Here is a 16,848-nt window from a genome sequence, read left to right as displayed (position 1 = left end):
ATATAGATAGCTAGCTCACTAGCTACAATGAACTGTTTCTGTGTTTAGCTAGCTAAACACAGAAAACTGTAGAACTGTAAAACTGTAGATATTTAACTATCTATGTAGCTAGCTGCATAACTATCTCTGGTAGCTAGATAGCTGTCAATCTCTGTTGCTATCTAGCTAGTGACATAGATAGCTATCTATGTATCTAACTACAAAGCTGCATAGTTGGCTAGACAGCTACACAATAAACTACAAAGATAGATATATATAGGAACAGTTTTTGTTTAGTTCTCAATGTAACTAGCTATCTAGATACATAGCTAAATAGCTATGCCTCTAGCTATCTATGTAATTAGCTAGATAGCTACATAGCTAGCTAGACACCTACATAATTAACTTGATAGCTGCCTAGATAGCCAGCTAGCTAGCTACATAGAGGTATCTAGCTAGATATATACATAGATAGCTTGAGGACTTTGTTGATGTGTGGATCAATATATGTTTTCTACACCCAGCCATTCGTTGACAACTTTGCCGCCTTCAAGGTATCTTCTAACTCTGACCAGCTGCTGTCCTCTGAGGATGCAGTGAAAATGCAAATGAGTAGAGACTGCAAATCACACGTGGTTGATGTGAACTGAATATAAAATAAGGCTATCTGTGTGACCTGTCCAGGGTGTACAGCACCTCCCCCGGGGATCCTGAAGACAATGACTGGAAGGATAAACCATGTTTACCATTCTTAAACCAGGCCAGTCTATACTTCTTCCACAGTTATAGTAAATTTGTAGTTCCTATAGCTTCCCACATAGAAATGAATGCTGCCAAGATAAGAGCCAGAATCTCTTCTATCATTGTGTCAAACTTTTATTTGTACATCCTCCTATCACCTTGCAGTATGTTGGTCTTAGCATAGCTATTTGTCATACAAACCACTTGCAGGACAAAAAAAGAAAATTGAGTGCTGTGGATAAAACAGATGGACAGCTATCAATCTATGTCTCTGTCACTGGCTATGCTAACTATGTTAAAGCTTCAACATAGTTAGGTAGACAGCTATATAGTTAACTCAATATTTACATAGGTAGCTAGCCCCCCAAATTTATTTTGTTGTCAATTTTACACACTTTATGTTTTAGATTTGTCTTGCTGCCAGGCAGCAGCGCCACCAACTGATACAGCAGCCCCAGACATTATTCTGATTAAAAGAATATGCATCTTAATATAAATGTTTATTGATATACATTTTAAACTACAATTGTGTTTTCATGATGCAGCGACTTTCTCCACATCTATAAATTACTTAAATCATTATTTATGTATTGTTCACGAGACTTTGCAACGGCTTCATTTAGGACAGAGATTTATTTTCAGATTCAACAATTTGAATACATTTCATAAGGCCGGTTTATTCCTGGAAGTGTTTGTTTTTTAGTCCTCAGGCCACCAGCTGAACCTGCTGGGTTCTGTAGGTGTCAAAGTCCCCAGGGAGAGTGTCTGAAAAGATTCAAAAAGCAACGTCAGGTCAAGGTGAGATGATAATTTGGCTTATTTTAAGGTGTCAACCTGATCTAACTGCAAACACATAGTCTGAACCGGAAGTGATCCTCTCCACTACTACATGTCCGCCTTAGCTAGCAGATAAAAGCTACATTAGCTCAGCTAATTTTGCTAGTTCCACAGTAAGTACTACAGTAAATATCACTGTATATATTAGTATTATACACAGAGGTCGGTAAAGTATTCAAAAATTGTGATCGAGTAACAGTTGTAATGTACTTATTGTTTATAGCGTAGAAACGAGGCTAGAACTAGTTTTTCCTAAGCTTGTGGCTTGTTTATTGTTGTCATAGCAACTGCCTGCAAATATGGATTTTCTTTTTAGCCTTCGCTTCTTTTTCGTCATTCTCTTTGTTAATTATCTAGAAACACACAGAAAAAAAAACAAACATAAAAACTTCAAACCTAAAATTATCCGCCTGTTAATCCAACTAGCCAATCAGAACCAAGGTTGACATTGAAAAACATCCAAGATGGCTGCCAGTTACACAAGTTCACATAAGTCCGACTTTACATGAGAACTGTATATTAAACAGCTATACCTGCAGAAGTTGTGAACACTTTTAAAGCGAATTTTTAGTGAGTCAGATTTGTTTTTGTTTTGGAAAATGCATAAAACTGATGGAAACGGTGGAAAACTCTCCGGTTTCCGCTCACCGTTGCAGCGGTACCGCAGGTTGGCCCAGATGATGTTCTCCTGGCTGAAGCAGAAGACGCCGAGCCGGCCTCCTCTCATCGTGGCGTCTATGATGACGCCGGTGTCTGCCACCATCTGAGGGCCCTCATAGAAACGGACTCTGCAGGAACAGCAGAGGGCAGCAAAAGCAAAGGTAAAATAACCTCATTTGTTTGATCACACAATGTAGACGACATTTAAAAAAAGTGGATTTGTTTTCCTTTAATTTACATGAAATTAAAATTTCTCGTCAGCAACTAGCAAGGAAAGATGGTCCAAATAAATTCTGACATCCATACCTGCAAAGATACATAACACTGACTAGTTTGTGAATTAAATATTAAGTTTGGAAATATGACATTTATAAGTGTATGAATAACATGGTGAAAATATGACGCAGTCGTTCTGTTCCCTCTCCTCACGCTTTCTTTGTTTCATTTTAAGAAACTTCATTAAGCAAGCAACAAACAATCAAATAGGTAGACAGAAGAATACAACACTTACATTAATAACCAGAGATGTTAATTTAACAAATACATTCAGAAATTCACACATGTGAATTGTTTTGAGAGCCTCAGCAAAACTCAACAACTAAAACCTGAAATGTCTGTTCAAAAGAATCACTTCCTCAAGCCCAGAATGTACGGGAAGGTGTTCAGTGTCGAATTGGACCCCGTTGAGGGCGCTGTACTGTGTTGTAGCAGATGATGAATTTAGCTTATTAGCTTATGCTTAATGCCATACTGCTTTAGCACTAGTGGAACCAGTGTTTATGATTCATGCTTTAGATTTAGCTAACTAACTTTTGTTTGTGATTGTGCAGTTTTTATGTAAGAACCATCTGAAACAGTGAAAAATTTCCGTTCCCGCGTTGAGCCCGGCCTGTACCTGATGTAGCCATCAGCGGGTCGGTGCTGGAGGAACCAGCGGTACGAAGTTTTGTCCTTCCAGCCCACGTTGCGAGGATCTTTCCACAGGAGCTTCACCTGGTCTCCGGTGTCTCCGGTGTGCCACAGGGCGTTCCTCAGGTTCTCACCCGGACCTGTGCTCGACTTCACCGCCTGATCACAAACAGAAAGAGGAAGCAAACAGTTTGTTTGTTTGTTTAATCTCTTTGAGTAACAAAAATGATTCTCTTCTTTTAGAGCCTCATTTTTAGACAAAATCTTGAAATGAAAAGATGAGTGTAACATGGGAAAATGCCAGTATATGTGAAATAAACTGCCATGGAACTAGAACTTTTTCACCAATATTAAGGAATTATTTACTTAAAACAATCTCCTAGATCTTTCTGATCTCTGCTCTAAGCCGTACAGTGATTTGAGAAGTTTTTAAAGTGTATTCGCTGACATTGTTGCAGTAATCAATGCGACTCAAGATAAACGCATGGATGAGTTTCTCTAGCTGAGACTTTAGTCTTTCAATCAGAAAAGTTCTTCAGGTGATGGAAGGCACAGGAACTGCGTACCTTGAGCTGGATGCCTTGCTGTGCCACGGCTCTGAACGGGTTCGCCTGCCAGTAGATCTGCTCCACCTGCTTCCACATCACCACGTAGAAGCTGGAGCTGTCCTGGTAGCCGAAGATAAACCCAGCGTAGTCGTCGTCTGTTACTGTGTTTACATGAAACGTCCCTTCAAAATCCACACCGCTGAACGCAGTGTAGCCTGGAGACATTAGTGAGAATGTTTAGAAAAGGATCTCACAGACAGAATGACCCAAACCCAACCCTGTACTCTTTCTATACAAATGAAATGTTAATCAGCAGTGGGCACTGCTAACTGAAAAGCTAGCTGTGTTAACCCTAAAGCACTAATCAGAAACTTTGGTGCTGCTAATGCTAAAGCGCTACAACAACATTGTGTTTAGTGGAAGCTAATGTTGAAACAAGCTGTGTTCCCATTACACACCTGATAAGCAAAAGTTCAACACTCTATTCAACTGAATGCTAAAGCGCCAAATTCTTAGTGCTTTAGCATCAGCTAAAGTTTACAAAACAACCAAGTAAAATAGCACTTAGGTTTTATCCAGGAATATAAATTTAGGGGAAGCTAAACAAGCTAAACATAAATGTAGCTTCCCCTAAACAAATGGAAACATTAGGTTAGCGCAATAGTGGATTAGCGGAAGTGTGCCCACCACTGAAGTTAATTTTTAATTCTTATAGAAACATCACATTTATGGTTTCTTTACTTGCCACTTTCATTGGGTGAAAAAAAAAAAAATTTTCCCAAAATTTCTGTTCTTACCAACAGCCAAACCAGGGTCACTGTTCATAGTCTGGACAATTTCTCTTCCCTGCACACAGGAAAATGGATTTTAAAATAAATTTTAGCTCCACAGATCATTTGGTAAATAAGACAGCAGTTGAAAAGCTCCCTGACCTGGTTCAGCACCACCCAGTTGGGGTCTATCTGTGCGTCTCCTTCCGGGTCCAGAACGACCGTCTGGTACTCCCTGAAGTCAGTAAGGGTGACTTCTGCATTTTCAGGACAGGCATCAATGGGATCGATGATGGTGTCGTTATCAAAGTCCTTCTCACACACATCACCCACACCATCACCTGCAACAAGGAACAGAGAGGCTCCTAAGAAAAGAAAGTACACCCTCTTTCATTGATATTTACGACACAAAATATAAAAGCTATGCTCGGAAAAGAATGTAAACTCTTTTCAGCATCGGTAACTTTCAATCTTCCACACCAGTGTGATGGAATATCAGCCCACTCTGCCTCAAATTTATGGACATCAATCTATGCATACCTTCCTTGAAGCTGCAGTATGTAACTATTAGAAAATGTTGGTTTTTTTTACATATTTGTTGGAACTGTCCTTACGTTATGTCCCTACGTTATGACGGTATGAAATAAGACAGATAATCTGAAAAAAAATCTAGCTTCTCTGAATTCTCCCAGTGCTAAGAAGCAACCAATCAGAGGCAGGAGGTGGGGCTTAGCGCTGTCAGTCACATATCCGTGTGGTAGTGCTAACCCTCTCCTCCCTCCTTCCTTGCTCTATACTAAGCTGCAGCTAGCATAGCCTGTCATGAATGCTCAAGCTAGTTAGCATAGCCACCATTGACAGCATTAACATTTTCTCTGTTATGGTAAGCTGTTTCTCTACCATTAACATATTTAGCAGTGAGTGTATGAGTTGATGGACAGCGCTAAGCCCCTCCTCCTGTCTCTGATTGGTTGTTTTTGGTCAGGATGAATCAGGAGCGATACATTTCATCAAACACCAATAGTAGCTCTGGGACTGTAGCTTATTTATTAGCTTAGTAGTGACATGCTAATTGATTTCAGAGTTTTCTTGCGCACCATCCAAGTCCTCCTGCAGAGGGTTGGGCACCAGACGGCAGTTGTCGGGACCAGGCGGCAGCAGGTCAGGGATCCCATCATCATCATCGTCATCATCACACTCGTCCCCCTTTCCGTCTTTGTCTGTGTCCAGCTGAGAACTGTTGATGACGGCCGGGCAGTTGTCCCGGGAGTCTTGGTGTCCGTCGCCATCACTGGAGACGAGTTCAAAATCTGAAACTCACACTGAAATACTCTGTCAGTTAATATGGTTGATGTCATTGATGAGGTCACGAGCCTTACCTGTCCTTGTTGGTGTCACATGGATCTCCAATCAAGTCATTGTCTGCGTCCATCTGAGAAACATGGCAGGAGTTGTTAGTGTGGCAGAACTGGGTAAGGGTCTGTTGTGACAGCAACCAGATGATCCATTGGTGGACAAACAGATCTGGTTGTCTTTGGAGACTCCTGAAACAACTGATAAGGTACCAGGAGGCTAGAAGGACCATGTCTTCTGTGATTGCAGAAGGAAAACCTTGGGATTCGGAAAAGCTGTGGTGAAGGACTTTCATTTGCCCTTTTGGAGGTTCTGGAAACCCATTGGAAGGGATTCCACCAGTCTGTTTGTCTGTTTGGGAGACAACTTAGTATGATGATGTTGTCCATTGGAGAACTCTGGGCAAAACAAGTCCATCGACTTGGGAGAAGTGGTTAAGAGGTGGACAGGATTTCTTCTGAGTTCCTGAAACCTTGGGACATTGTGGACGCATCGCTGTTGCTGCACCTCTTCACTGATGCGTTGAGGGTGGGGGCAACACATACAGACCTGGGCGGTGGTTTTGATTTAGTTTGATTCAGTCCTCTCATCCTGGAAATGTTCTGCAGGTGATAAAAGGCCGACTTTGTAACCGTCTTTTTGTGGCTCTGAAGGTTCAGGTCAGAGTTCATCACTACTCCCAGGTTTCAGTCTGCTCTCTAGTTTCCAGCTGTAGTGACTGAAGCTGTGTGCACACATTATTCCAAAATGGCCACAGTGGTGCTGGTAAGAAGAGCTTTGTGGTACTAAAAGGCTTTTATTTTATTTATTTATTATAGTACTGATGTCAGTTCAATGGGACAACTCAGTCTTTCCAAATCTCAGGATTTCCTGTTTTGCCAGATCCTTATTTGGTCTTTCTTTGTTTCATATCAACGCCTGTCTAGAACAGCGCGCCGCTGCATTTTCAGGTTTATGTTTCTGGACATCTGGTGTATGCAGCACAGTGTGTTGCATAATTAATAAGAGTAGTGAGCTATCTACCTGTCTGCGGCCCTGTTGGAGCCCATAACTACCCAACCATGACAGAAACGCACTCCAGAAGTGTCAGTGTTTCATGTTAGAGTGCAGTTGATATGCAGGTCATACAAAAATGAAGGAAAAGCCGTTTTTCACCTGGTCCGGGTTGGGAACGTAGGGACAGCTGTCGCAGGCGTCTCCAACTTTGTCTCCATCTCTGTCTTTCTGGTCAACATTGGGAACCCTTTTGCAGTTGTCCATGACATTTATGATTCCTGGCAATTTTAATAATACCAGTAAACATGAAACAAAATGAAATTATAAGTTGTTGACTAAATATTTATGATTTCTTAGGTGTTTTTTGTAAAGTTAAACTGTCAAAAGTATGAATAAATTGGGTTATTAGCCTGTTTGAAGATAGCAAAAATTGGGAGGTAATTTCTCAAAGTCATATTTTCACTATATTCATTTATTTAAAAATGTCAATTTCAAACTAAGTATGTTTAGCTTCAAATTGAATATTTATTTAGCAAGCTAAATATTTAGCTAGCTCAGAGCTAAATAGTTTTCTAGGAAAATAGTCAGCTAGTTCAATAAATATTTACGGAGTTAAATAGTTAACTTGCTTACTAAATATTTAATTTGCTAACTAAATATTTAGTTTGGAAATAAATATTTAAATTGGAGCTAAATATTTTGTTTGTAAACTAAATATTTATCTTGAGGTTAAATATTTATCTCCAACTAAATATCTAACCTGCTAACTAAATACTTAGCTTTCTAAGTAAATGTTTAGTTAGAAAGCTAAGTATTTAGATTTTAGCTAAATATTTCATTGGCCAGTTAAATATTTATTTGCACAAATATTTATTGTACTATAACTATTATAACTGACTATTTAGTTCCAAATTAAATATTTATCTCTGAGGTAGCAAACTATTTAGTTAACTCTGAGATAGCTATTTAGCTAGCTAATTAAATAGTTAGTTTGATGCCAAGACTTTCATAAATGAGTCACATGATGAAATTGACTCAGACATGAACCTCCATTTTTTTCTCTAAATATCCCAATTTATTGCTGTTATTTTCTGACTCTTTAACTTTCCAAATGCCACCCAAATGAATTATGGTTTCCATTTTTTAGTTTCACGTTTCTGTTATTGGGGTGGCAGATTCTTACCATCTCCATCCATATCGTCATCGCATTCATCACCAAGTTTGTCCAGATCCGTGTCTCTCTGGTCGTTGTTTTTCACCGCTCTGCAGTTGTCGCACGCATCACCAAAGTCGTCCTCATCAATGTTTCTCTGATCAACGTTGGGCACCAGCTTGCAATTATCCTGTAGACAATAAAATTTAGTCTCTTTCTTACCAAATCAATAGAAAACTTGAAGGTCTTCCTGCTTGTGTGTGAACCTGTGTGTTTGGGATCCCATCCCCATCTGCGTCGTCATCACAGGCGTCTCCAATCCCATCGTTGTCGGCGTCTTCCTGGCCGGAGTTTGGCACAGTGAGGCAGTTATCCTGTAAACACAAACTCCTGTTAGAGTTTCTTGCACTAAACTAACCTAATAATGGGAGACATATTTACTGAAAAGTAGTGATCTTGGAAACTCACCTTGTTACAGGTCAGGTCAGGACAGTTCAGCTTCTCGTCAGGGAAACCATCGATGTCGGTGTCCGTTCCACACAGGTATCCATTACCTGCCCATCCCACTCCACACTGAATTTTAGACATTATTTAGGAGCTTGTTTCATAAACTTATCAGCTGTCCAAAGTACAAGCTGAGATGCGTCACCTGACATTCGATTGTACCCTCTCGGTGGACGATGCACTTGGCGCTGGCGTGGCAGGGATTGGGCTGGCCGTTCCCACAGGCTCTCTCAGGCTTACAGCCAAGTCGTTGGTCCCCAACATAGCCGGGCTTACAGGGACCGCATCTGAACGAGCCCTATGCACATTCAGAAACTTAAAAATCAAAGCCTCCAGTCCTCCTGAACGGTCTCCCGGTTCAGTGACACCAGAGAAGGAAACAAAAATCTAATTATTTCTGTATGGAAACTCCCAGAAAACAAATGCTTTAAGAAACACATCCCTGATAGTGAGACAGGTTTTTGTGAAGTGAATGACTTGGACTGCTTTGGATGCTGTAACTATCTATGTTAAATAAACATACATGGCCTCTAATTAATCTATTGAGTTGAGAGAAAATTGTGAAAAATAAACAAGGGTATAGGCTTGGTAGTCCAGTAGATTTCAGATTTCAGTATTTTTTTAACTGCATGGATTTTATTTGAATGGAACAATGCAAATTAATGAACATATAATATTGCTACACCTGATTTACCAAGACCCTAATTTCCAGCCATAGTCACGTAAAACAAATGCAGCATACGAAAATAAGATTAAAACAATTTAATAAGTAAAAATAAGAAATACAGTAATGATAACAAAAACTATGTAGCAATATAAGGTATATATATATATATATATATATACTGTATATAATGGTTTTGTTTGGTTGGCTTCACATAAGAAAATCTTTACATTTATAAAGATGTAAAGTTCTACAAAACCTTTGAGTTTAATAAAAGTAAGTCTTAAATCCTTTCCTTCAATGATCTACTTTGTATATTTGCAGGAAACTGATATGAAATCTCATTTCTACTCACAGGAGTGTTCAGACAGGCAGAGTTTTCCACACAGCCACCATTGCTGGAACCTTCACACTCATCTATATCTTTGCACACCTTGAACGGAAAAGCAGAAAAATATTCAGAAACCGACTCAGACACATCGTATGTTATTGTTGACATTCGTAAATTTGGAGCGTGCTGTGGTGGCGCAGGGGGTTAGCACGCCCCACGTTTGGAGGCCTTAGTCCTCGACGCGGACGTTGCGGGTTCGACTCCTGGTCCCGACGACCTTTGCCGCATGTCTTCCCCCCTCTCCTCACCCTCCTTCCTGTCTGCCTACTGTCGAAGAAATACGAGCCACTAGCGCCGCAAAAACTCACATTTGTAAATTTCACCCATGTGAACAACGCTGGAGGGCAAAAACACGATTCATTCATAGCCGCGCCGCTGCAGTAGAATGACTCGGTTAACTAAATGAAACCTGGAGATGGAGGTATTATTAATTTAACGCAGGGAAAATTATCCAAAGAGAAAAATAACGCTGAAAAACTGTTGAAGAAAAACTCAAAACCACTTGTGTTTTTTTTTTTCTCGTTCTCTGTGACGGCTATAGTAGATCAGACTCGTTGCCATAGCAACTGACTAACAACAGCTCCACTAGTGTATCAGGATTCAACACTAAAGATCATGGAAACAATTCCCACACAAAGAATTCAATATTCAGTCGGTTACAGCTTTATGTGTTCAGGCTTGATGTTTATGTTACGATAATTAAAAAGTCACCATATGAACAAAGTGGTGATTGATTAGCTAATTTACCTGATTATTGATTTTCTGTCAGAGTTGGTGTGCGGATCGCCTTTTAAAAATATTTTGACAAAACTGAAACACACTGATTCTGCTGCACATCTACATGTTAAGGTTGTCATAGTCAAGCTAGCATAACTGACCTAGTTCCCTCTCCCTCGCTAATTTTTCTTAATTAAAACTTTTTCCTGACCTTATTTAGTTGTCATGGGGTTGAGAAGTAGTAGCGAAGCACTGCGTCCCTTTTCTTTTTAAATATCACACCTACATTTAAGATTTAGCTCAATATGTTGATAACTTGACAGCTAAAAACAATGCTAGTCATGGTCAGGTAGCAGGAAGTTTGGGGGTGCGACCTTGTAATTACGTTGTAAATGGAAATACAAAGATTTAGGTTGATTAATAACATCAACCTAATAATACTTTGTAAGCGCATGTGTAGTCAGGTTGTTGTAATATCTGAGTACGTTAATAATCAAAGTTTTGTGATGGCCAGTCGAAAATATTGACTTCCCCCCTATTCCTTTTTGTCACCTCTGTCATAGTCCATTAGGAAAACCGCCAAGGAGTTTGAGCTGTTGCGTCAGTGTTCCCATGTAATGTCCTTCTTCACCCTAATCTTTGACTTAATATTCTAGTCTGTTCTCCAAAATGTTAATGTTACTTACAGATGGAACAATAATGTAGATAAATTATTTTAAATCTAAATCTGCTTTGGGTATGAAAGCTATGGACTTAGCTGATCCTGACCTGTTTGTTGGCAGTGGCGTAAGCGAGTCCAACCCCCTGGACCTGAGGTCCGGTGTATCCTGCAGGACAGGAACCGCAGCGGAAACCCGGGGACGTGTTGATGCAGCGGACCCCCATGTGGCACGGCATCACCTTACACTGGAAACAGCACAGATTAACAACTCAGGGAAGAAGATAAGATGATGGTTGGTTTTGGTCTCTTTCCTCAATTTTTATGTATTCGGATACTTTAAACTCTCTCGAGCTTCATCCATCCATCTGTTTGACCATCCAACCAAAGGCTGGACAATAAATCAATAACAATATACAGTATGTTGCAATATACATGTGATCAATATCCATAGATAATATGTCTGCAGGCTTGGTGGAGTCAACTAACTCATTGGCTCACTCTTGGTTGCCTAGCAACAAGCTGTTGAGTAACTTGTGCAGCAACAGTTTCAGGATTCTCCACTGCTCCTCATAACTGCTTAAAAATCCAAAGCAATGGCTTGCAGCAAAAACTGGATAAAACAGGAAATGTCACGCCTCCAGTCTGGCAGCATCTCAGATATTTAAAACGGAAAACGAATCAATAATTATCAACATGTGCTGATAGGGAATACTTTTATCATTATATGTTTTCCAGCCATCTTGTAAAATCCTAATCCAACCATCCTTTCCTCCATTGGTGAGCAATAAAAACAATGTATTTTCCTAATCTTTAAGAGCTCTACCTCGTCCACGTCTGTGCAGCGCGTCCCGTTGCCCTCCATGCCATCAGGACAGGCTCCGCACTGCGGGCCCTCAGGGGACTCTGAGCAGCTCACACCGGGGTGGCAGGGGTTGGGCTCACAGGGAGAGACGGGCTGGATGCCCCCCATTCCTGGGAGAGACGCCATAATGTAACTATTACTGCTGGGGAGGGGAGCCCAACATCCAACCAAACATCCAACCAACCAAACATACAACCAACCAACCAAACATACAACCAACCAACCTAAAATACAACCAACCAACCCACCATCCAACCTAAAATACAACCAACCAAACATACAACCAACCAAACGTACAATCAACCATCCAACCAACCAACCCACCATCCAACCAAACATACAACCAACCAACCAAACATACAACCAACCAACCCACCATCCAACCTAAAATACAACCAACCAAACATCCAACCCACCATCCAACCTAAAATACAACCAACCAACCAACCTAAAATACAACCAAGCAACCATCCAACCAAACATCCAACCCACCAACCAACCTAAAATACAACCAACCAAACATCCAACCATCCAACCAACCTAACATCCAACCAACCAACCTAAACTACAACCAACCAAACATCCAACCAACCTAACATCCAACCAACAGCTGTCCATCCATTCATCCTTTTGACTCTGTTCATCCATTCATTCCTTCATCCATTTATCAAATTACATGCAAACACATTGACTCTAATCTGAATATTGAATATTTTAGTATAAACATCATTATTAATTAATTTGACTAACTCACCACAGGCTTCACACTCCATCACTGTGTTCTTTAGGAACACTATTTCTCTGACCTGTAATAATCAACGAATCGATTGATTAAATAAACATCAGCTGCTCCTTTAATAGAAACAACAGTTTTGGTGTAATCCAGTTCCAGTTTATCTATGGAACTAAATTGGGGCCATAAAGTTTGTTCAAAAGACTTTGGACTTTGTTCAAAACTGAAAAAAAAACAAACACTTTTTTGCCAATGCAACATTTTTAGGACAATGAATGAGGTTTACCTGTTGCTTCAGCAGCTCTTTAATCTCGGCCAAAGCGAGGTTTGTCATTTTAATCTGACTGATAATTTCTCCATCTGGTACAGACAGAAAACACATCAGCTGCAGTCCATAAAAATATTAACACCCCTTCATTTAAACCTTTTCAGATCTTCTCTTAACACACAGTTATGAGGGCAAACTGGGGTCATTGTGGGTGGAAAAAAGGACATTTCTACCAAAGAACTGAAGTTTTGAGAATAATCTCAGAAATGTTCTTAAAAAACTTGATAATTTCAGTTTCAAAAGTTAAAAATTTCGACTTTTCAAAATTTTTGAACATTTTAGATTTTTTGAAACTTGGTAATTTCCGTTTTTTCTAGCAAATTTCTGAGTTTTCAAACAGAAATTTTATAGTAAACAGATAATGTTAATAATAAACAGAAAATAGAAACAATAATTTAACAAAATAAATCAGAAACACAAAAAACAAAATATAAATCAACAGTCAAGACAAAAAATAACTAAAACTAAAAGTCTAAACATCAATTTGTCTTCCAAATCTCAATTTATTGGACAGTAAAACATGTAGTTTTTTTTTTTTTTGTCCCTGCAGTTACAAAGTGACTTTTTTGTATTTGTCAGTTCCTAGAAATATCTCTGGCTCTGCCAGCTGGACAGGCTGACGTCCTGCTGTGCAAACAGGAAGAGCTGAGGGGCGAATTTTACCTTCTGATGCATCAACTGTGTCAACATCACAGCTCTTTGTTAACAAATGGTGGAGCATCTGAAAATATCCCGTCTTTTTTCAGATTTACTGCCTCTGCGGTCACGGCTGTGTACGTTTCTCCCGGTGTTAACAGTCAGGAAGCTCTGCTTGACAGATTAACTCTGGTCGCTTGAGAATTCAGTCATGTAAGCCTGAAATTTCTCAGGCAGCTTCTGTTCAGCCTTACGCAAACATCAAAACGGCTTACAAAGCAGCTCTGGGCAAACATTTCACATTTCTGTTAAGATTTTATTTTTTTAACAAAACTTCACTGAGATCTAATCAGGGAGACTTTATATCAAATCAGCCTGGCCTTTAACAAATGGAAAATATGTTTTCTCAGAATATTTTGCTAACATTCAATGTAATAATACGGTGAAATGGTTAAAATTCTCACTTTTTTTACAGCTTTGCTTGGAAAACTGCATTTTTGTGGCATTTGTCAGAATATGCAGTGAAACTGATGTGAGCGCATATATCTATGTAAACAGACAATTTGTGGTTTTGAGCTTTTATATCTCAGACGCTAAATTAACATCGGACACGCTCTAATGTTCCTGCTCCTAATCTACGGAACCCAAAGAATGTCAAAACTATGCAAAGTACGTCGTTAACACACAAGAAACTGCAAAGCATATGTAACTGAACCACACCACCAAAATATGACAGATTGTTTTCATCCAGTCAGATCACAACCAGGTTAAAATACTTCAGGAAGTGACAGAAATTACTAAACAAAACAGCAGGATTCAGGAAAAACACAGGAAAACTTAAAACACTTGAATTATACATGCCTACATCCCTTACATATTTGACATGTTTGCTACTCCATTGGTTATAAAAGTCATCAGAAATGTGCAAAATGTTAAAAACAAAAGAGGATTTTAAAATTGAAGACATTTTGAGTTCACTTTCCAGTTTTTAGACACTTTGTTAGTCTGGGACTAACAATCTGTAGGAGTCTTAAAACATGATTTAAAGTCCACAGATCTTTTTTTTTTTTTTTTTGAACCATCTCATTCATCCAATAAAGTCTGAAATGTTTTGTCTCCGGCTCCAAAAGTGATTTTCCAGATATGGAGAAGATAGAAGATTTTCTGGAAGCTGCATTTTCCAGCCAAGCCGCACAAGCAGGAATGAAAAGCAGTGGGTGTCTGAAAGTGTCAACAAATGTACTGAGGTAGAAAGACTCTGGTTTTCATGAGTCCTGGTTTATTCTAAATTAAACTGCTAAAAAGAGCACATTAAAGTTCATGTTTCAGTTTGTTTTTGTTCACTAAAACATTTTTTATGACTGCCAACAGATCTAAGGCCTGTTTTTCTTTATTGATAACCCAGCAGTTTTCAGTACCATTTAGTAAAATAAATGCTATTTTATATCATCTTAAATGGATTTTGTGATATTTTATTGAAAAATGATATTTTATATTTATTAATATTAAATATCATTACATTACATTGCGTGTAATATAATAAATTAGTTATGTTTTGTACATTGCATATCGGCGTGCCTCTTGGAATCAATATTCTGCTAATGTAAAAAAAAAATTGCAATTGCGAAATAAAAAATTGCAAAATAAGTTATTACAACACATGATTTTAATCCTCCTCCTGCCACTTCCTGTCGTCTCCTTCATCGTCTCCAGCAGTAGTAACATCCGGTTGTTGATCATGTGACTTGTGTGATTCTAAAGAGTGTTTGCAATTTAGATGCACCAAAATAAACCAATTTTGATATTGATATTCCTAAAATAAACTCATCCTAGCGCAAGATAAAAACATTTATCAAGAAATGTTTTTTCAAAATTGCCGTGTTTCAATTGAGCTAATTTATTTTCAAAATGTGCTGTGTTATGGTGAATGCTAACGCAGGTATTGCTGAAGTGTGATGAGTTGAGTGGTTGTTGCCTCCTGTGTTTAGCGTTTCCCCTGCCTGACCAGCAGATAGATGATCAGGATGAAAGCTGGACCCTCCTGAGAGCGAAGAACAGGAAACATGTTCCTCTCATCAAGAAGCCAAAGAATCAGCCTGACTGTTTTCCACAGCGACTGGATTCCACAGCAGAAAGAGACGCAAGTAAATCACAGTCTGTTTCTTTAAAAAACGGGCAAACTCTGGAGCCTCACAGTAATTATTTCCAACTAATTATTGAGAGAATTTGAAACTTGCAGGAAATATCCACATGCTGTATGTAGTCTTTATTACAATGAATTTTTGTTTTACATGATAATAATGCAACACTTTAAATAAAACATCAAGATTTAGCTTATTTATTTAGCTACGTCAAAGTTTGTTAAGTTTTAATTTACCATATCTAATATTATAAAAACAATAAGCAACAAACTGTGAATATTAAATATGAAGCAGGATCGGTTTACCCCTCTGTCCTGTTACAAGGTTTCCTCCCATGCAGAGGACGCAGGTCAGCGCTACAAACCGCAGCATGATGGGCGCAGCTTCGTCTTCGCTCTCCTTCCCTGGACTCAGCGCTCCTCCTGTTAGCCTGACTTTATGTCCCTCCTCTACTCTCTGCCCCCGTCCTCCGTTCCTGATTTATACCTCCAGCCCTTCCTCTAAAGGAGATGGAGCGAAAAAAACTGATTCTGCACAACACACACAAACAGATAAGGTTACAACGGCTCTGTAGTTTGGCTGTGATTTAACTTTACGGACAAAAATAAAATTTAAATGTTGCAGTTTTGTAGACCGTGATGAAAAGCTAAATTAGTGAACACATAAGAAGGTCTGGTTTGCACAAAAATACTTTTTTATGCAAATTTTTGTCCCGATTTTACCCTTTTGTATTAAATCCACAACCCAAATACAGACTGGGATAATACCAGTTTCCCCAATCTAAGGGTGTTTTCACACCTGATAATCCGATAGACTCTGTTTGATTGGGACCAAAACTTCATCATCTGATCCATCTCCAGCTGCTGTGGTTCTTTCTCTGCTCCGAGTCAAACCAACCAAACCCTTTAAGCCACCTGTTCCTTCTCTGGCCTGTGGGGGCGCTGCACCCTACTGAAGGAAACGACACAAAAACCTCTGAAGAAGACACTAAGCGCAACTTCCTTCTTTACAAAATGTAAATAAAAATAGAGCGGCGTCAGATTTTAGCAGTTGGCTAAAGAGAAAAAGAAATGTTGTTTAGTCCGCTCTAATCCAACTCCAGTCCGTTTGCGCAGAAAGTCCGGTTTGTTTTCGGAGGTGTGAACGCTAATCGAACTCTAAAGTGAACTCTGGTGCACCTACAAACCTCGGTCTCGGTTTGGTTGAAGTCAACCTTAGTGTGGTTTGAATCTGAATGACAATCAAACCGGAGACTGCTCCAAAGC

The 16,848-nt window shown here is 39.3% G+C and overlaps 1 protein-coding gene across 1 annotated transcript; it reads right to left on the bottom strand.

The window, feature by feature from the left end:
- Nucleotides 1-1,334: 1,334 nt before the first annotated feature.
- comp (cartilage oligomeric matrix protein) lies at nucleotides 1,335-16,062 on the bottom strand. Its single transcript, XM_032573230.1, has 19 exons — nucleotides 15,889-16,062; nucleotides 12,765-12,838; nucleotides 12,500-12,551; nucleotides 11,707-11,855; nucleotides 10,991-11,128; nucleotides 9,470-9,547; nucleotides 8,596-8,748; nucleotides 8,415-8,519; nucleotides 8,213-8,320; nucleotides 7,977-8,136; nucleotides 6,953-7,071; nucleotides 5,824-5,876; nucleotides 5,542-5,735; nucleotides 4,607-4,785; nucleotides 4,472-4,520; nucleotides 3,693-3,889; nucleotides 3,113-3,285; nucleotides 2,206-2,345; nucleotides 1,335-1,485 (listed from the first exon to the last, which is right to left on the bottom strand). The coding sequence occupies exons 1-19, from the start codon at nucleotides 15,953-15,955 to the stop codon at nucleotides 1,427-1,429; spliced, it is 2,247 nt and encodes a 748-aa protein (XP_032429121.1). The 5' UTR covers nucleotides 15,956-16,062; the 3' UTR covers nucleotides 1,335-1,426.
- Nucleotides 16,063-16,848: the final 786 nt, after the last annotated feature.

Source organism: Xiphophorus hellerii, chromosome 9 (genome assembly GCF_003331165.1).
Source record: "Xiphophorus hellerii strain 12219 chromosome 9, Xiphophorus_hellerii-4.1, whole genome shotgun sequence".
Taxonomy (NCBI): domain Eukaryota; kingdom Metazoa; phylum Chordata; class Actinopteri; order Cyprinodontiformes; family Poeciliidae; genus Xiphophorus; species Xiphophorus hellerii.
This window is presented reverse-complemented; position numbering and strand designations above follow the sequence as displayed.

Excerpts from the sequence above, each read along its gene's own strand:
- comp (XM_032573230.1), bottom strand. The coding sequence starts at position 15,955 with ATGCTGCGGTTTGTAGCGCTGACCTGCGTCCTCTGCATGGGAGGAAAC. Across the intron at positions 12,839-15,888 it reads CCTTGTAACAGGACAGAGGG|ATGGAGAAATTATCAGTCAG; the intron begins GTAAACCGATCC and ends TGTCTGTACCAG. Across the intron at positions 9,548-10,990 it reads ACGCCACTGCCAACAAACAG|GTGTGCAAAGATATAGATGA; the intron begins GTCAGGATCAGC and ends TTTCCGTTCAAG.